Raw genomic sequence first — 20,652 nt, forward strand, 5'->3', positions numbered from 1 at the left:
TTGGGGTGTGGGAAGATTGGCCTTGCTGAAGAATAAATGTGTATAGAAGAGATGTTTTTACAAGGTTTTATTCCATAATCTTTGCTATTATTATTATTATTTTCACTGTTAGTCAGAAGTAATGTTTCTATTATTGGTTTGCTTGGGAGTTATTTAAAAAAACTTTTCATATGGACTAATAGTAATGATGGTTATTTAACATGATACATACAGTCATAGATACATACAAATCCTGAATTGTAGTAGTCTAAACTAAAGTCACAACAATGAATTTTATACTGCTATACAAATCTTGACTGATTGAAGTGCAGCTGATTTGCTGCCTTGTCCAAGTTATGAGAGACTGCTTTGGTTGGGACTTGGGGTCCTCGAAACCAAGCTCTGCTCCCAATCTTTTGCAGCCATAACGTAGGAACCAAATTCACTTTACACTCTTTAGAGTTTTGGCTTAAATTCTTTGGATCCAAGACCAGTTTTTGAACCTCTTTGATGGCTGGAGCTAGCTGCGTATGAAGATATCTTTTCAATCTGATATTAAAAACCCAAACCATTTTCCAAGATTTTTCTAACTGAAAAAACCTCGTAGTCATATTACAGTATGTTTGATTTCATATAAATTAATACACATGTATGAATCATTGTATATATATTAACGTCTAGCAACCAAAGAAAACAAAAACAAAAAAAATGAAGGTCAAGTTGTGGTTGATTGCTTCACTTTTGGTTCTCTCTTTGTTGTCTTCAGTCGAGACAATCTCAGCTCAACCATATAAATTTCCAAAAATCAGTGAGTGTTATCATTTTTTTGGTCATCTATCTTAATATATGCTAAAGCGCAATTAAATTAAGGAATCTGTATTCGACTTTAACAACCATAACTCACTGGAAGGATCTAACAGTTGTATTTTTTTTTTTGTTTTGTAGAAGAAGAAATAAGAGAAATGATTAACATTCACAAGACAAAAAAAAATCGGAACACCAGGGAGTGTGTCAGGGCGTGGAGGCCAAGGCTCATCATCCAGTAGAGGTGCCCCTGACCCCGGCTGATATGGTTAGACGGACCGGCCAAGGCATAATCGTACATTGTTTTGTGTTCTTAAGATATGAGATTAAAATATTGCATGATTTGTTGTTATTGATGAGACCCCAATGTAAAAGGACAGTCCCAATCAGAGGAAAAAAATGTTTTTTTTTGTTTGACTTTGTACATATTTTTGTGTTAAGATGCTGATCAAATAGAATAAATATCTTTATCGTCAAGAAATTAATTGATATGAAAACTTAGTAAATTTACGAAGGTTTGAAAAGAGAAATATAGTTAAAGTATTCATTTGAACCAAAAGAGCGGGCATATTAGTCTACTCTGCCCGGAAGCATAGCTCTATATATATGTTGACTTATATGATTATCTCAGTTAGTATGTATAAAATATTTTTATATAGAAGTATAGAACTATAGAAGTCTTCTGACGCGCTATGTGAAAAATTGACTATTAAGTTTGATCGATATATATATACACTCAAACAGTATAGGCCTATAGGGTATCACCAGAACAATAATTATGAAGGTCAAGTTCTGTTTGATTGCTTCGCTTTTGATTCTCTCTTTGGCGATTTCGTCATACGTCGTTTTAGTTCAATCATACGAATCCGGTAAGTATTATTTATATTCGTATCACCCTCTTTAGTTGTTCCCATATATATATGCTAATATAATTGTATGTAAAAAAAGAGTTAAAAGATATTAAAATTTGTTAGAAGCATGGATAACATTTAGCTATTTTTTTACATCTATGCATGGTAATATATATGATTAATTCACTGTTTTGAGTTTTGACACATGATGAAAACTGTGTAGAAGAAGAAACAATAGCAGAAACGATCCACATTCGAAAGATAATGAAGATCGGAGCTCCTCGTAGTAAATCACCACCCGATCGCCAGTGGGGTGGGAGTGACTCGCCACTACCCGGATAGGTCCAAGTTCACACTAAGGCGATGGCTATACGAGTTGTGGTTACATCGTATAATCTCAAATATATATATATGCTCCTGATTTGTGAACCTTATTTAGTTTATGCAAACTACAAGATACTTAAAAAGAAAACCAATGGCCAGTTCCAATGTGTTTTTGATTATTTTTCCGAATCCCTAAATGTTTGTTTGTTTGTGTTTCTTGGGGAGTTCTCCATACAAAATTTTGTCAACGAACCAAGCTGTCACCTAATTTTTATTATTTACGTAAGATTGACCTTGTCTTTTATACACACACCTCAATTATTTGAACAAAATCGTAGAAGAGTACGTACGTACGTAAATCATCTCCGTAGAATTATAATTAGGATTAAGACCTAGTCTTCTCTTTTTTCTCTTTTTTCTAGTTACATCTTCTATTTTTATATTTTGTTTCAAAGTCCTTACACGCGTTATTTGAAACTCATATTATAAGTATTATTATTCATAACTACTTTTATCAACATATTCCATAACCTATGCTACAAGATATTCAATGAATCATAATAAATTATTTATATGTAAAGACTTTGTATTATCGACAATATAAAGAAAACGATGGATGAAATCATTCGAAAGATCCATCTAATTAGTTAATGATTTGCCGTTAATCTTAGTCGCATGTGTTTGATTCGTATAAATACATACGTAAACCAATATAACGAACAAAAAGAAGAATATCAACACACATCAATAGATTAAATGAAGGGGAAGATGTGGTTGGTTGCTTTACTTTTGGTTCTTTCTTTGGTGATTTCATCTTATGCGATTTCAGCTCAGGCATACAAATTCCGCAAACTCGGTGAGTAATTCATACCCGATAATATATATCATTTGTATATTTGATTTTGTTCTAGATTTTCTTCTTCATATATGACTCGTGATTAATATTTAGTATCTATTTATATATATAGCCAGAGATATAGACACAGAGCCTAGTGTATCACGACCGGCGAAACAATGTTGCTAGGAAGCAAAAGGAGACGAACAAAGGGACTTCTCGTAGGAAAAAACACCGTGTCGGTCAGAAAGACCGAATAAATATTATTCTTTGTTCTAGCATTAGAAAAATCCAATGTAAGAAACCAAGAAAATTCTCATTTTAATATTCGTTGTTAGATTTCTGACACGTCTTTTGAGTTGTTTAGTTTGTTCCGGTCTGTTTTTGAATCCAGTTTTACTTTTGACTCGGCAACATATTCTACTATATTGCCATTTAATTTTATTTAGATGAATGAAGTGAGTTTTTGTACATTATTATGTTGTATATATGGACTTCGAGTTTCATTAACTGACAATTAATAAATTGATTTACTGTAATACTTTTAGTTTCTTTTTTTTAAAAAATTTTGTATGTGGGAATTATAATATATTTTTAAAAGAAATTAAAATCAACAGAAATGATCAACAAAAAAGGTTTCCTTTGTTTGTTTGTGTACGTCGAAGACTTTTCTTCAGGTCAGGCTAAATTGTTTCCACACGCTGCCTCATTCTCTATGACTATACCTCACGTTTTAAACTGAATTTGGTATAAATACACACCTACAACTTCAAGACTAAAACACAAAGGACAAAGCGATATATAGACGAAAATGAAGGGAAATCTGTGGTCAATTGCTTTGTTTTTTTTAGCTCTCTATATGGTGATTTCATCTTATGCAGCTTCAAGTGAGCCATACCAAATCCGAAAACTTTGTAAGTAAAGTCCCGATTTATCATCCCGTTTGCTCCATGCATTTTCCTTTTTTAATGACTAACACCAATTTATCTCCCAGTGGGTATAATAGATGCACGGCCTAGTTCGTCAAGACCGACAGGCCAGTGTTGTTAGCTACGCAAAGGCGGCGGGAGAAGGGAGCATGCTCCCATGAGAGCTGGCGTTTTATGGGTCGTAGTCTTTAGACTTTAATTTCGACTGGTACTTAATTTCATTATTTTCTACTGTAGTTAGAAATAAAGAGGGAATCAACAAAATTAAAATCGATTCTTACTTTAAATGAGCTACGAATAAAATTTTCTAGATCATATAAACTCTACGTTAGAAAGAAAATAAAAATTAAGCCCATCGTAATACTTCTTTATTTACATTAAAATATTTTCCTCTATCAAAAACAGCCGATACTAATTTCATTAGTAACACCGTCTGTTAACTCGACAAGAGACAAAAATGTTGTCGTTTTTTTCAGCAGCGTACATATTTTATTCGCTGATACTAGTACAAATTTGTGTAATTGCTTTGCTGCATATCTCTATACTTATTTTTTTTGTTTGGTTGAGCTAATTAAAATCCGTTAGAACGTTCGAACTTTCGCCTTTGATCTCTCTAATCCCATAACTACGCTTATGAAAAAGGCACACACACTAATTCGTCGTCTCCAGGTAGGATCAGACCCAGGGTCAAGATAAATCTCTCAAATGGGTATCATGGTCACTATAAACCTCCCAAAAGGTATCATGCCAAACCTTTTGTCCGCTCATGTTTGGTTAATGACGCTTGCAAGTTGCAAGGCTATATCTAACATACAACATATATGGAGGAAAAGATACAGCAATTAAAGGAACTGAACCATATATAAAAACTGAGATATAAGCGTATGGGATAGATAATTATGCTTTTTATATATCGAACATGACACCCCCGTCTCTAATTTGACCTTATTAAATTAAACATGTTCAAACAACTTCATCGATTAAACAAAGTAAAAAATGCTTACTAATTTTATTTTATAATTAACGTTACTTCCGGGAAGCATGATTTGTTCTAATTTACTTTGTAATAAACAACTTGACGACCCCATAAAAAACAAAAAAAACTCTCTCTATATATATGACCACCATTTAGGTGTTTGAAAAGTCCTTAAATTTTATCAACAAAAAAAAAATGAATTGGAAGTTAGTTTTGCTTACTGGTTGGATTCTCCTCTCGTCTATTGCATTAAACCCAACTTTGGCTAAAGTAACTTATCCATCATCTCTCACGACAAGTAAGTTTCCACCGCTTATTTTCATTAAAAAAAAATCATCTAGAAATAATATATATCTTAATAAATTGATATTTGATTTCGATTGATAAACTAAACTAGTAACACTCAGTTGTTGTGTGTATATATAAAAGAAATGATAAATTTTACGATCTATATATACATGTTCTTGATGAAGGAAAAAAAAAACTATTTGATTAATTTGTTTGTTGAACGTTTATGCATCAAATTATAAAACAGGGAAAGGGAGGATCGGAGATATACACATCAGCAAAGGAATGAAGATTGGCTTTCGAGGCAGTTTTTCTAGATCTGCTCATCATGGAAACGATCCACCGAGTCATTTCTAAGTTATAACATGTGGATTCTATCGATCTGTTCTATATATATCTTAACTTGTGATTTCTGCATATTTGGTAAGTACTATAAATATTATCTTTGATTATTTGATTAATTTGTTTGTTTGATTCTGTACGTACGTACTATAAATATTCTCTTTGAATAAATGAAATAGAACTTTGATATATAATTACATTATTTAATAGTTAATTATATTAACGAAAATTGATCAGTAACAGAATGACAATGAGTTCTTTTTTTTTCTTCTGTTTTTACTTTCGTACCAAACTTGATGATTGACACTGGACTTTTCAACTCGTGCAACTGTGCAAGTTATAAGGGAAAAAAGAACGAGGCTAAAAAAGTCAACAGCTTTCATTACATGCATCGACTTATATGTATCACTAAATGTGCTGAGAACGACCCCTGATGAGATAATCTCTACCTAACAGTCTTAACTAACTAGTTTATAAGATACTATTTATTTACATATGCTAGGGAAGAACACTAGCTAGCGTTGTGTTCTAATTCTTACATATACACACAAAAGAAAGGAGCAAATATAAAGAATGAGTCCCAGGTTCATTCTAATAGTTTCGCTTCTACTTTTATGCATCGCATCTTCCAGTTCGATGATCATAACGATTTCCAAAAACCGGAAAATGAGTAAGTCTTCTTTATAATTCTTGATTCGTGTACAAATCCAACTATTGCAATAAAGAGTTATAATGAGGTTCATAAAATAGTTTTGATGTGTAACAAGCAAATGAAGAAGAAGGTAGAAAGAGTCACATTCACTAAGGAAACAAGATCGCAGTAAAAGTTAGCCGTTCACCTCCTGCAAAAGGCTGGATTTGTTGCAATGATTAAAAGAATTACGTACTTGTGAACATACAAGACAAGTAGTATTTGCTATGTCTCGATCATTAATTAAGAGGCTTTCGGCCCATTGCTCGCATATACGGAACGGAAGGCTTAATAGATTGCATGGAAAGGTTCAATTATGCTATTTTGTACGTTCTGGGGCTAAAGCGTAAAGTTTTTAAACTTTGAAAAGGCATGTTTTTGTTAGAATATTGAGAGGAAGAAGAAAAGAAACAGAGCAAGAGACTTTGTCTCTTCTCTTTGAGAAGACAAAGAACAAAGAACGAAAGCTGAAACTTCTATGTACATGAAACTTGTTTCTTTACATCAACGACAAAACTGATTTATATAGAAAACAAACAGACACTACATCATAGTGAGATATCTCTTTGTACTTGTGCCTCGAAGATGAAACAACACAAAGTGCAACTTTTCGACGGAAACGTTGCAACTGTTGACCAAACTCAATTATCGACCAACAGTTTTCCACATTCCAACTTCCATTTTTTTTGTTTCCTCCTCCGCGTGGCCTCCTTATCCGTCAAATCTATCGTCTGAGATCTCGAAGACTACCCAAAACGGCGTTTCACAAAGAAACCGGATTCTTACCACGGTTTTAGCGTTCAACACACTTCAGTGGTAACTAGCGTCTTATTCTGGATGTATCAGATTTTTATGTCTTATTAGCTAGAACTTTGCCAGTCTATTTGTTGTGTAAGAAGATCTCCACATAGTTAATCTTAAACTATAGTTATTTTGCATGTTTTAGCCTCGTTTCAACTGTTCACGTCGCTTTGTTTTTGACCGTTGGGGTGTGGGAAGATTGGCCTTGCTGAAGAATAAATGTGTATAGAAGAGATGTTTTTACAAGGTTTTATTCCACAATCTTTGCTATTTTCATTGTTAGTCAGAAATAATGTTTCTATACAGAAACTTTTCATATTGACTAATAGTAATGATGGTTATGAATATTTATGAAACATGATATACAAATCATGTCTGATTTGCTGCGGCCGCTTGATTGCCTAGTCCAAGTTGTGAGAGACTGCTTTGGTTAGTTGGGGTCCTCAAAACCAAGCTCTGCTCCATATCTTTTGCAGCCATATATTTAACGTAAGAACCACTTCACGATCAGTCTTGGCTTAAGTTCTTTCTGACTTACTTTGCATCCAAGACCAGTTTCTGAACCTCTTTGATGGCTGGAGCTAGCTGCGTATAACAACATCTTTCCAATCTGATATTAAAAACCCAAATCATTTTCCACGGTTTTTATAACTGAAAAACCTCGTAGAGTCGTAGTCATATACAGTATGTTTATTTTGATATATATAAATTATTACACATGTATGGAGCTGTGTATACAAAACGTATATCAACCGACAAAAAACAAAATAAAAATGAAAGGCAAGTTGGGGTTGGTCGCTTCACTTTTTGTTCTCTCTTTGTTGTTTTCAGTCGAGATGATCTCAGCTCAACCATATATATTTCCAAAAATCAGTGAGTATCTTAATATATGCTATATTCGATTTTAACCACCATAGATAAACTCACTGGAAGGATCTAACAGTTGTAGTTTCGTACACTTTTTTTAATTTGTTTTCTTTGTAGAAGACGAAAGAAAAGAAATGATTCACATTAACAAGACAAAGAAGATACAAACACCAGGGAGTGTGTCAAAGCGTGCAGGCCAAGGCTCAACATCCAGTAGAGGTGCCTCGGACGCCGGCTGATATGGTTAGACGGGCCGGCCAAGGCATACTCGTACATTGTTTAATTTGTCTTTTTAAGATATGAGAATAAAATAGAGATATTTGGCAAAATGATACATTTTTCAACATAATTAATAAAAAGATACATTCACTATTTACAATTAGAAAAACCTACATTTAACACTATTTGACTATTTTCTCAGCCTTTTTTGCCATTCAACAATCTTCTTAATTACATTTTATGCCATTGTACAATTACTCTACTTTTCTTCTTATTTCTTGATTTTTCAAATTAATATAATTTTTTTTTAGAAAACTTTTTAGATACAAAAAAAATCTATAGTTTTTTTTCTTTACAATTTGATATGAATTTTGTTTAATAGTTTTTAAATATATTATATACCTATTTTGTATCTGTACACCTTATTAAACTAGATGGTTTAAACCGTACTCAAATATTGCTGGATTGTTTAAACCGTACTCAAATATTGCTGGATGGTTTTAACCGTACTCAAATATTGCTGGACGGTGTGAATCTATCCAATATGCTGGGTGGTTTAAACCATACTCAAATATTGCTGGATAGTGTGAATCTATCTAATATACTGGATAGTTTAAACCGTACTCAAATATTTCTGGACTATGTGAATCTATTCAATATGCTTGATGACTTAAACCATACACAAATATTTGCTGGACGGTTTGAATCTATCCAACATGCTGGATAGATTCACACCATCTAGCAATATTTGAGTACGGTTTGAATCTATCTAACATGATGAATTATTTAAACTGTACACAAATATTGATGTACAGAAGATAAAATAGTTAATTGAAAAATAGTTAATAAAAAATATAGTTGAAATATAGTTGAAATCATTGAAACAAAATGTACATCAAATTATAAAGGAAAAAACATAGATTTTTTGTATGTGGAAAGAAAATAAAAATAAAAAATATATTAATAAATATTAGAATAATTAGGAAAAGAGTAATATGATGAAAAAGAAAAAAAATAAAAAATAATATATATAGAAAGAGAAATGCTTCATTCTCCTTCTCATCAGCTTCCACCTTCTCTCTCCTCTAACTTCCCCCAATCCAGTGCAGGGCTATTCTATAATGTCCACCTCTCTCATGTGTCCCACCATTATTTCTATCTCTACTCTTCTCTATCTCACACCATTCTCTTTTTTCTTTTTGTAAATAGTAACTGTATCAAACAACTAATTAAGTTCTATAAACATACTAAAACCCCTCAAACCCCATTAAAATATTGCATGACTTGTTGTTATTGATGAGAGAGACCCCAATGTAAAAGGACAGTCCCAATCAGAGGAAAAAGAAGTTTTTTGTTTGACTTGTACATATTTTTGTGTTAAGATGCTGATCAAATAGAATAAATATCTTTTTCGTCAAGAAATTAATATATATCGTTTAAAAAAATAGGAAAACTTAGTAAACTTCCGAAGGTTTTGAAAGAGAAATTTCAAAGTATTGTAGTTAAATATATATTTCTCTGAACCAAAAGAGCGTGCATGCGCATATATATATAGTCTAATCACCCCGGATCATGTTGACTTATATGATATATCAGTTATAAAGTATAAAATGTTTATATAGAAGTCTTCCGACGCGCTACTCGAAAACTTGATTAATAATAAATTATGATAAACCTTAAGTTTGATTGATATATACCTAATCTATAATCAAACAATGTATGGTATCACAAGAAAAATGAAGTTCAAGTTCTGTTTGATTGCTTCGCTTTTGATTCTCTCTGCGGTGATTTCGTCATACGTTGTTTTAGCTCAATCATACAAATCCAGTAAGTATTATTGATATTTGTATCATCCTCTTTCTTATATATGCTAAATGAGAAGCTAATATGTAAAGTAAAAGATATCAAAATTGGTTAAGAAATTGGATAACATTTAGCTAGCTACTTCTTTTACATCTATGCATGATAGTATATATGATCAATTCACTGTTTTGATACCTAATGGAAATTTTATAGAAGAAGAAACAATAGCAGAAACGATCCACATTCGAAAGATAATGAAGATCGGAACACCTCGTAGTAAGTCACCACGCGATCGCCAATGGGGTGGTAGTGATTCGTCACAAGCCGCAGGTCCAAATTCACTATAAGGCGGTGGCTATACGATTTGTGGCTACATCGTATAATCTCAAATATATGTTCCTTACTTAGTTTATGCAAAGTACAAGATACTTAAGAAAACCCATAGCCGATTCCTATGTGTTTTTATCATTTTTCAATTCCTAAATGTTGGTTTTTTTTTCTTTTTGTTTTGGAGTTCCTTCATACAATATTTTCTGTCAACGAACCAAGGCCAGTGTCGGTCCGATAATTTTAGATGCCCTACGCAAAAAAAAAATTAAATACCATTTTTTATTATTGTATATACAATAAAAAATAGTAATATAAATAATTATTTTCATAATTTAGATTCAAAATCATAAACCCAAATATGTTTCTTTTGCTCGCTTCCTTTTTTCATTTTTCTTTGTCTTTTATGTTCATTTAAAATTTTATATGAAAATAAATATTATATTGTTTAAACTCATTATTGTTTAAAACTCTTCCAATATGGAAACTTTTTTTATTAGAGTTATAAATTTGTTTTTCTAAATTAAATTTTAATTTTAAATTCATTGACAAAAAAATTAATTAACATTAATGAATGATCATTTCCCAACAATTCAAAAGATGTGTTAATATTTTTCATAAACCTAATAAAACTCCATCTATAAATTTGAGATATCTACATAAATAAGATATTATTTTTTATATAAAACTTTAACTTTTAATTAACTTTGGTACTTCTAAAAAGATCTAATAAAAACTAAATTTAGAAAAAAAGAAAAATTCTACATAAAGATATGAAATATTTGGAATAAAATATGCCCTTAAAAATTTGATGCTCTAATCCTTAGCTTCACTTACTTGCCGTATAGACCGGACCTAGCTGTCATCTAATTTTAAATTATTTAGGTAAGAATAATAGATTGACCTTGTCTTTTAATTTCTAGTTTTCTACACACAATTGATATATTCCATCTTTTTTGGAGACGGACGGATCAAACTTCAAAATCATATGAAATAAATTAAAATCATTTCAATTAATATACGTTCAGTTCAGAATAGTACGTATACCAATCAATTTGATAGAATGAGAAGAATTTTAAATCTGCAATGATCAGCATTGAAAAGTTAATTAGAAAACTTGTAAGTTCTTTTTTCTTTTCTCTCTGTTGTTTACAAAATGCATCACTGAAATTTGAATCCGTAAAGTGACGCAACAACGATATTAATTATCACACAAACCACTAAACCTAAATATAATGAAACTTGCTCACACGTCTTATTGCTAAACACACACATGTATTGTACACCAATCTTTATTACCTACTCCAAAATTAAAGGAATCAACGCAAAAATAGAAGAAATTATGAAGGGAAAGTTCTGGTTAATTGCTTCTCTTTTGCTCCTCTCGTTGGTGTTATCTTCCAATGCAATTTCCCTTCAGCCATACAAATTCCGAAAACTCAGTGAGTAATATTGATATTCATCATCCGATTTATTCCACATATCTAAAAAGGTTATATATATTAAACCTAGTTGATATATATATATATATAATATTTCATTTGTAAACATAATGAAATTATAAGCCAACTTTTTTTCTTATAACAGCACACTATGAAATTAATATGTCGTATTTTTTCGGGTATTATTTTATATGTCGTATTTCATAGCTTAGCTTACATGTTACACGTGTTATAAGGTTCCTCGTAATACTGAAAATAGGTATTTTTCATTTGACATGATTGCTAGTATCAAGTTAATTATCTACTTCACTTTTTTTTTATTACCTACACAGAAGAAAAAATCGAAACATGCACCGTGTAGTATGTCGCCATCTGCAGGACAAGCGAGTGCCAATCCGCAGACCACGGGCAAAGGAAAACCTTGTAGAAATATGTCCCCTCTAGGCAATGATGGTTAGCTTTTAAAAGTGAACCATATACAACATATATATATATATATATATATATATATATATATATCCGTGATTTGAAGATATATTTGTGTTCTTGTTTTAGTCAACCATCTGCTTGTTTCTTTTATTGTTCATATATCCTAATTCTAAAGAGAAAAAAGGCCTATACGCTTTGTTCATACTTTTGTTCAGTCGTACAAAACAGCAAAAGCAGGAAAAGTAACCCACATGGCACATAAAATGAGTGCTTAATTATCTCTAAAAAGTGTTGAAAGAAATGAGCTTTATACATGTGTTTCCCTTACATACTGTTTCTAGTCCAATCCTTATCAATTAAGACCGAGTCTAGTTTCTGTGGTTTTTAAGATGACCTAGTCTTTCTCTAGTTATATCTCCATATTTAATGTTTATTCTCAGTCTTGTTTCGATCGTATCATATATTTCAAATTCCTTTCACGCGTTATTCGAAACTCATGAAAAAAAATCTATGAATCACATAAGAAACCATATATATATGGGAACGACTTTGTATTATCAACGATATAAATTAAAGGCTGAATGAAATTCATTCGAAAGCTCCATCTAGTTAGTTAATGAATTATGGTTAAACTTAGTCACATGATAGATTCATACAAATAAACACATATACGTAAACCTATCACATGTACAATAAAACGAACATCAACACATAAATAGATTAAATGAAAGGGTCGATATGGTTGGCTGCTTTCTTTTTGGTTTTCTCTTTGGTGATTTCATCTTATACGGTTTTAGCTTTGCCATACAAATTCCGCAAACTCGGTGAGTAATAATAGTACATGCCGGATAATATCTTATATATGATTTGTTCTATATTGTCCTTCTTTATATGACATCATTGATACTAATTTATATAGGCGAGCAGATATACACAGGGCCTAGTAGAACACCACCGGCTAGCCAATGTTGCTAGATAGCACATGGCGACGAACGAAGGGACATCTCGTAGATAATTGCCGGTTCAGGGCCATGACTGTTAAACACACCGGTTACATAAAGAAAGATTACTCTTTGTTCCGTTATACAAAAAAAAACGAAACCGTGGTGTATCTTTTTAGTTTTTATAGGGTTTATCTCAATTTCCTATGTATAATTCTTTACATTTTTAAAAAATAACAGTTCTTTCGATCCATACCGAATTCCAATTTTGGATCAGCAATATACCATTTTTTATTTGGGTCAATAACAAAATTTCCTAGCTAGCATATTAACTTTATGGCAATGTTTTCACGCCCGACCCGGACCGGCCGGTCCGACCGGTTAATCCGCGATCCGGAGACTTTACCGGTTCGGGTATAGTGTTAATAACCGGTAGTAATAAAACCGGCAAAACCCAGAAAAAACCGCTATTAATCCGTGACCCGGTAAACCGGTTGACCTGGATGGTTAGCGGTTCAAAAAAATCTACTTGATTTTTGAAAAAATGTATAGAGATTCACAGTTTCAATTACTTTTAGAACCTTTTATTCGTTTAGAGCTTAAACGGTAACACATGACTCACGACACAGCTCTCGTCTTCAACTTTTTTGTCATATCTCAAACTTTGGGTAATATCAGTTGGTTATTTTTGAAAATGTTTTATTTGTGTTCTTTATTTTTTTATTTAGATTTAAAATTTTTAATTATTTTATTATTATTATTAAACTTTATACTTTGTTAAACATGATATGAATTCTTTTTTATAATATCTTTAAAAATATTTATTTTACATAAATACATTAAACATATTTTACTCAATTGACCCGTGATCGAACCCGGTTGACCCGATAACCCAGTGACCCGAGAACTAGTCCTGTTCACAATCCGGGTCAGGTTTCAAAACATTGCTTTATGGACTTTTAATTCAAAATAACAACAATAGTAGAAGAGTACATACGTACGCTAATCATATATATCCGTCGAAGCATAATTAGGATTAAGACCTAGTTACACATTATATTTTTATTTTTATTTCAAAGTCCTTTCACGCACTATTTGAAACTCATTATATCAGATTATAAGTATTATTTATAACTATCTTTGTCACATTTTCCATAACCTATGTTACAAGATAATCTATAAATCACACATAAGAAACTATTTATGAAAGACTTTGAATTATCAACCATATAAAGTAAGCGATGGATGATATCATTCGAAAGATCCATCTAGTTAGTTAATAATTTACGGTCAAACTTAGTCGCATGTGTGTTTGATTCACATAAATACACAAATGTACATGTAAACCATTTATAACGTACAAAAAGAAGAATATCAACACATACATAGAGATTAAATGAAGGGGAAGATGTGGTTGGTTGCTTTACTTTTGGTTCTTTCTTTGGTGATTTCATCTTATGCGATTTCAGCTCAGGCCTACAAATTCCGCAAACTTGGTGAGTAATTCATGCCCGAATAATATTTATCATTTGTAGATTTGATTTTGTTCTATATTTTCTTCTTCATATATGACTTGTAATTGATATTTAGTATTTATATATATAGGGAGAGTTATAGACACAGGGCCTAGTGTATCACGACCGGCCGACCAATGTTGCTAGGAAGCAAAAGGGGACGAACGTCAAAGGAACTTCTCGTAGAAAAAACACCGTGTTGGTCAGAAAGACCAATTATACATAAATACTATTCTTTGTTCTAGCATTAGAAAAATCCAATGTAAGAAACCAAGAAAATTCTCATCTTAATTTTCGTTGTTAGATGTCTAACACGTCTTTTTGAGATATTAGTTCGTCCCGGTCTGTTTTGAATCAAATTTTACTTTTGACCCGGCAACATATTCTACTGCCATTTAATTTTATTTACATGAATGAAGTGAGTTTTTGTACATTATTATGTATCATGATTCATCCATGGACTTCAAATTCAAAATTAACTGAAAATTAAATGATTGATAAATTGAATTATGCTCTAATATATCATTTTAGTTTATATTAATTTTAATTTTCGTATGTAGGAATTATAACATATTTATAAAAGAAATCAACAGAAATGATCAACAAAAAGGTTTCCCTTGTCTGTTTGTCTACGTCGAAGACTTGATCTGCTATAGGTCAGAGAGAGTAGGTGGTTTGCACACGCTGCCTCATTCTATACCTCACGTTTTAAAACTGAATTTGGTATAAATAAACCTACAACTTCAAGTCTACGCACAACACAGAGGGCAAAGATATAGAAGAAAATGAAGAGAAATTTGTGGTTAATTGCTTTGTTTTTGGCTCTCTATTTGGTGATCTCATCTTATGCAGCTTCAAGTGAGCCATACCAAATCCGAAAACTTTATAAGTATAGTCCCGATATTTATCATCCCGTTTGCTCCATACACTTTCCTTTTATATGACTAACAGTCTAACATCAATTTATATCGCAGTGATTATAGATGCACGGCCTAGTAAGTCAAGACCGGCACCCCACTGTTGTTAGCAAGGCAATGGCGGGAGAAGGGAGTATGCATGAGAGGAGCTGCCGTTTTATGGGTCGTAGTGTTTAGACTTTAGATGGACTGACATTTAATTTTATACTGTAATCAGCAAAAAAAAAAAACAGGGAATCATCAAAATTATTTTAATAGGTTCTTTTCTTAAATGAGATACGAATAAAATGTTCTGCTGTTATAAAGTACTGTACTCTACCTTATAAAGAAATTAAAAATAAAAGTCCATCGTAATTTTTTTTTTTTTTACTTTCAAATGCTTTCCTCTATCAAAAACCACCGTTTGTTTATTTGACAAGAGACAAAAATGTTGTCGTTTCTTTTTAAAACGTACATATTCATATGCAAGAGTGCCAAGTGGTGGTGACTCATGATCAAATATTCAGAAGCTGATTACGAGGACCATTTTCAAACATATGTTCAAGGTTAGGGTTCCGACTTCCGATGAAACTAAATATTGTTATGTGTAACTAATTAAAATGAGGTTTAAACTCAGTTTTGGAAGCGTTAAAAGTCGATGAAGAAGGTGAAAAGATTTACATTCACAAGATAAAGAAGATCACCGTAGGAGCCAGCCGTTCACCTCCAGCTAAAGGCGTTAAAAATTACCCAAACAAAGTCAAAGCTTAAAAAAATAATGTGAATCATTAATGGGCTTTCGGCCCAATTATATACGGCAAGCTTTAAGATTCAGTAGACTGTATTTAATGTGTACTTGGAAGATTCAATTATTATTTTGGGGATAAAGTGTAATTATTGAAACTTGAAAGGGCATGTTTTCTCAATTTCACACTCTTTCTCCTCCCACCGCCGTCGTCTCCTCCTCCTCCTCCTCACCTGTGAAATCTGAGCTTGTCTGAATAAAACCAATCCCGATTCCAACCGCGATTCCAGTGTTCGGCATACTCCTGAGTTTCATCCTTTCGGGACTCATCTTTTAGTGGGTAAACTCTCGTCTTATTCTTTGATGTACTCAGATCTTCAAGTCTTACCAGAACTTTGCAGAGTCTATATTTATAAGAAGAACCCTTAGTTAATCCCATGCTTAAGTGAATTGATTGATGATCATTAGAATCAACGAGTTTGAATATTCATTAGGAAGATAACATAGATTCGGAGTTTTGTAACCTAACTTGAACAACATTGTAGGCAGTTCACTTATAAGATCAAAAGGTTTTGTTTTTGGATCATTACCCTTTAATGGGTTTGGTTTTTGTTAAGGTCTTCTAACTATTATTATGTGGTTTCTACTTGTAGTCAGTCCCAGTCATTTAGTTGCGAGAATGTCATCAAAAATTGCTTCAATCCGTCTAGTAAGTTCTCACCGTGAGGTCTACGAACCATGTGATGATTCATTTGCGCTAGTTGATGCATTACTCGCTGATCGAACCAACCTGATAGAGCACAACCCTAAGGTTTGTATGGAGATTGGTTGTGGAAGCGGGTATGTCATAACTTCGCTTATACTTCTTCTCAAAAGTGAGGTTCATGGTGTTCACTATCTCGCCACTGACACAAACCCCATAGCTGCAAGAGTGACAAAAGAAACTCTAGAAGCACATGGAGTCAATGCTGATGTTATCTGCGCTGATATAGCCACCGGGTTAGATAAAAGACTCGCTGGATCAGTGGACGTGATTGTTGTGAACCCGCCTTATGTGCCAACACCGGAATACGAAGTTGGAATGGAAGGTATCGCCTCTGCTTGGGCTGGAGGTGAGAATGGCCGGACGGTTATTGATAAAATCTTGCCAGTGGTTGATGTTTTGCTCTCGGAGAAAGGTTGGCTCTACTTGGTGACATTAACTTCGAATTACCCTGTAGAGATCTGTCTGATGATGAGAAAGAAAGGTTACGCGTCGAGAATTGTGGTACAGAGATCAACAGAAGAGGAGAATCTCCTTATCCTCAAGTTCTGGAGAGACAAGGATGATGATGATAAGGAGAGCAAGGACAAGGAGGAGGAGATATCATCACCAACGTTTGTTTCTCAGTTTTATAAATCTTTATCATTGCTTATGGAGAAGAAACAACGGCGTTGATACCACAAAGATCTCATAAATCATTCTTTGTTATGAAGTTTGTTGTAAGCACTATGATTTAGTGGAGTTTAGTATTTGATTTTTTGAAAGTTCACTACACTTTGTAAGAGAAGAAAGCTCAAATACAGTAACCAAACACAGGAGCGTTGTATGATGACGTGGCAGAAGAAGAGTGGACGTTCATATAAAACCCAGCAAAGTACCGTCATCGTAAACTTTTTCTGGAAATTCCAAAAATACCCTCGAAATTACAAAGACGGTCAAGGGTAGCATAGGCATGTATAAATAGGTATAAGATGGGGCATAAAGGCATCCCCAAATCCAAGTCGGTGAGCTTCTCTCTCTCTCATAAACAGATCTAAAAAACCAAAGAAACGAGAGAACAAAATCAGAAGGCTCTCTCCTCTTCTTACATATATATAAAAGCACAGATTTATAAATCTTTGTTTCCCTCTCCCACCCGATTCTTTTGTATAAAAGCTTCAACCTTTCCTCAATTCTTCAGTCTCCCTTTCGCCTAATTCCTTCATCGTTTCAAAGCTACGAAACCCTAGTTTTCGTGTTCAAAGCTCGGATTCGCTCGCTCCTTATCGAAAGGTCTAAACTTTAATCCTCTCTCATCATGGGTTTTTGTTCTGAGTGTAACCTCTTGAATACGATTGGATCTTATGTGTGTCATCGTTGTTTTGGAAGATTGAAAATTTTAAAATTGTCTCTCAAATAATTGAAACCCTTTTGGTGTAGTTATCTGATAAGACTTTTATAGCATATTCTCTTGTATTGATTTTGGTTTTGTGTAATTATTTAGAGGGAATGGCTGAACAAGGATTGGAAGGGAGTAATCCAGTGGACCTTAGCAAGCATCCTTCAGGGATTGTTCCTACTCTTCAGTGAGTTCCTTTTGTTCCTTTGTTTTACTCTCTTTAAGGTTTTGTGTTTTTAACTCTTGTGGATAATAATAATACGTCTTTTTGATGTTTTTGTTACAGAAACATTGTTTCTACGGTGAACTTAGACTGCAAGCTAGATCTTAAAGCTATAGCTTTGCAGGCTCGGAATGCTGAATATAATCCTAAGGTATTTGCATTCTTTTGTTACATTTTGTTTTGGTTAACGGTCAACAAGTTTGTTTGGAATGCGTTTGTCACCTTGAATGCCGTCCTTTGTTGTTTACCTGAGGATATAAAGAAGTGGTGGTCTATCCTACTGTGGCCATAGCTAAGTTTGTCTAACTTAAAGGTCTCGTTTTATGTTTTCAGCGTTTTGCTGCGGTGATAATGAGAATCAGAGAACCGAAGACTACAGCATTAATATTCGCTTCAGGGAAAATGGTATATCTCTTGGTTGGCAATACTTTTTCATACTACTGATATTTTGATTCTGGTTTGAATTCTCTTCTTAATTTGGGGTATAATCTACAATTAGGTCTGTACTGGAGCGAAGAGCGAGTACTTTTCAAAGATGGCTGCAAGGAAGGTAACTTTTTTTGTTTTTCGAACCTCTTTTGTTTAACTTGGTTATAGCTATTTTGACAGAATCTGGATCTTTTCTTCTTTCCTTTAGCTATAATCCGGATGTGTTATGCTAATAGTCGTATGTTTTGTTGTGTAGTATGCTAGGATTGTGCAGAAATTGGGATTCCCTGCAAAATTCAAGGTACAATTTCTACCAATACTTTTCCCACTGTCATTATTTTTTCTTAGCTTTGTTTGTGCTAAATATTTTCATGACTACATCCTGCAGGATTTCAAGATTCAGAATATAGTAGGTTCTTGTGATGTCAAATTTCCTATAAGACTTGAAGGTCTTGCTTACTCTCACGCTGCTTTCTCAAGTGTAAGTGATCTGATCGTGAAACCATTATTGTTTTTATGTTGAACTTCAAATAGCATAGTTAGAAGTTAAACGTCAAACTTTTTGAGATAAAAACGTTGTTCTGATGGCCAATTTACCTCTCTCTCACACATATTGGGGTTTCCAGTATGAGCCCGAGCTCTTCCCAGGGCTTATTTACAGGATGAAAGTGCCAAAAATCGTTCTTCTAATCTTTGTCTCTGGGAAGATCGTGATCACAGGAGCCAAGGTAAAATCTCTCTTTCTCTTGCTATGTCTCTCTAGTCTCTAGCCTCTAGCTCTTCTGCCATCTGATAAAATCCTGAGGTCACTCGCTATCAGATGAGAGACGAGACCTACAGAGCCTTTGAGAATATATACCCCGTCCTCACGGAGTTCAGGAAGATACAGCAATAGTATGTAACACACACTTTAACTTTTCTCATCTTTCTTAGTTTTGGTTGATTTTTCGATTTATAATTGCATGAACGTAATTGTTGTGTTTAATTTTTATAGGATCACAGATTTGGAGGATTTGTTCCCTGCGAAACTAGTTGTGCGGTCTTAGCACCTTGGAGTTGCTAAAGCTTGCTGAGAATCTGGCCCTTGAACAAAGGCTTTCACAGTCTAGCTAGACTCTCACCTTGTGTTTTGGTTCATAATAGAACATTTGTAAATACACAATGGAAATTCCAAAGACAATTCTTCGGTTCTTTTTCCAAGATGTGTCTTACATGTATCCTCTTCACTTCCCACATATGTTAAATGTACAACTTTAACTCAGTGTTGAGCACCAGCTTCGAAAGTCTTGTTTAGCATAGAGAAGTCAAATCTTAACGACGATGGAGAGTTCCAAGAACATAGGGTGAATACAGAAAATGATTGTAGAATACACTACATGTATAAATCCATTACACAGTCGCTTTGATTCAATCACTACTTCCAAGATAAGAGGCAGAGGTCATGTACATTGTACAAAGCTCAGGTTCATTAGTTTGCAATGAAAGATATTGGCGAAAAGATACTAATCTAGTTTAGCATAGAGCAGCCAAGATTGTGAACAAAGATTGAGAGTTTACGTACATAGATTAAATGCAGAATGACCTGAACCACTAACTACGGTTGCAGACTTGTTTTTTTTACTCTCAAGAAGCAACACTCAACTATAGTTGCAGAGATCTCGGCCCCAAAGCCTCCTGTAACAGGAGCTTCATGGCTAGTCTGCAACCAAAACAAGCAAATACATACTATAAAGTTAGGACACACCATCCAACATTCTCGTATAAGCTAACCAAATGTTCTCTTTTGTTAGTCTCAGAAGTGTACGATCAGGCGTCTGCTAAGAAGAGACATTGGAAATGGAATACATATACTTCTG

The 20,652-nt window shown here is 33.4% G+C and overlaps 5 protein-coding genes, 1 long non-coding RNA gene and 1 pseudogene across 6 annotated transcripts in view; all 7 read left to right on the forward strand.

Annotated features, from left to right (window-relative positions):
• Window positions 1-1,047, forward strand: part of LOC104704627 — a 6,643-nt gene extending 5,596 nt beyond the window's left edge. Inside the window, exon 4 of the mRNA XM_010420681.2 lies at window positions 983-1,047. Coding sequence (XP_010418983.1) covers window positions 983-1,047 — 65 coding nt within the window. The remainder of the gene's footprint in view (window positions 1-982) is intronic.
• LOC104777875 lies at window positions 1,461-2,228 on the forward strand. The gene is made up of 2 exons (XR_766344.2): window positions 1,461-1,652; window positions 1,858-2,228. It is a non-coding gene; the product is annotated as an uncharacterized LOC104777875 (long non-coding RNA).
• LOC104777898 lies at window positions 3,567-5,443 on the forward strand. Its single transcript, XM_010502228.2, has 3 exons — window positions 3,567-3,707; window positions 3,788-4,461; window positions 5,234-5,443. The coding sequence occupies exons 1-2, from the start codon at window positions 3,605-3,607 to the stop codon at window positions 3,841-3,843; spliced, it is 159 nt and encodes a 52-aa protein (XP_010500530.1). The 5' UTR covers window positions 3,567-3,604; the 3' UTR covers window positions 3,844-4,461; window positions 5,234-5,443.
• On the forward strand, window positions 5,604-6,889 carry LOC109133125 (annotated as a pseudogene).
• On the forward strand, window positions 9,643-10,208 carry LOC104777891. Its single transcript, XM_010502218.1, has 2 exons — window positions 9,643-9,733; window positions 9,923-10,208. Exons 1-2 carry the CDS (start codon window positions 9,643-9,645, stop codon window positions 10,054-10,056), a joined length of 225 nt encoding a protein of 74 aa, XP_010500520.1. The 3' UTR covers window positions 10,057-10,208.
• On the forward strand, window positions 16,141-17,535 carry LOC104777929 (hemK methyltransferase family member 2-like). The gene is made up of 2 exons (XM_010502259.2): window positions 16,141-16,343; window positions 16,657-17,535. Exon 2 carries the CDS (start codon window positions 16,683-16,685, stop codon window positions 17,439-17,441), a length of 759 nt encoding a protein of 252 aa, XP_010500561.1. The 5' UTR covers window positions 16,141-16,343; window positions 16,657-16,682; the 3' UTR covers window positions 17,442-17,535.
• LOC104777939 (TATA-box-binding protein 1) lies at window positions 17,752-20,057 on the forward strand. Its single transcript, XM_010502267.2, has 10 exons — window positions 17,752-18,038; window positions 18,250-18,331; window positions 18,431-18,518; window positions 18,701-18,772; window positions 18,867-18,917; window positions 19,053-19,097; window positions 19,185-19,277; window positions 19,423-19,524; window positions 19,617-19,690; window positions 19,791-20,057. Coding segments are annotated over exons 2-10 (603 nt in total). The 5' UTR covers window positions 17,752-18,038; window positions 18,250-18,254; the 3' UTR covers window positions 19,792-20,057.

Source organism: Camelina sativa, chromosome 1 (genome assembly GCF_000633955.1).
Source record: "Camelina sativa cultivar DH55 chromosome 1, Cs, whole genome shotgun sequence".
In the NCBI taxonomy this organism is placed as follows: Eukaryota; Viridiplantae; Streptophyta; class Magnoliopsida; order Brassicales; family Brassicaceae; genus Camelina; species Camelina sativa.

Coding starts and splice junctions, on each gene's coding strand:
- LOC104777898 (XM_010502228.2), top strand. CDS start 3,605: ATGAAGGGAAATCTGTGGTCAATTGCTTTGTTTTTTTTAGCTCTCTAT. Junction 3,708..3,787: donor ATACCAAATCCGAAAACTTT/GTAAGTAAAGTC, acceptor TTTATCTCCCAG/TGGGTATAATAGATGCACGG.
- LOC104777891 (XM_010502218.1), top strand. CDS start 9,643: ATGAAGTTCAAGTTCTGTTTGATTGCTTCGCTTTTGATTCTCTCTGCG. Junction 9,734..9,922: donor AGCTCAATCATACAAATCCA/GTAAGTATTATT, acceptor GAAATTTTATAG/AAGAAGAAACAATAGCAGAA.
- LOC104777929 (XM_010502259.2), top strand. CDS start 16,683: ATGTCATCAAAAATTGCTTCAATCCGTCTAGTAAGTTCTCACCGTGAG.
- LOC104777939 (XM_010502267.2), top strand. CDS start 18,255: ATGGCTGAACAAGGATTGGAAGGGAGTAATCCAGTGGACCTTAGCAAG. Junction 18,918..19,052: donor CAAAGATGGCTGCAAGGAAG/GTAACTTTTTTT, acceptor TTTGTTGTGTAG/TATGCTAGGATTGTGCAGAA. Junction 19,278..19,422: donor CTCACGCTGCTTTCTCAAGT/GTAAGTGATCTG, acceptor TGGGGTTTCCAG/TATGAGCCCGAGCTCTTCCC.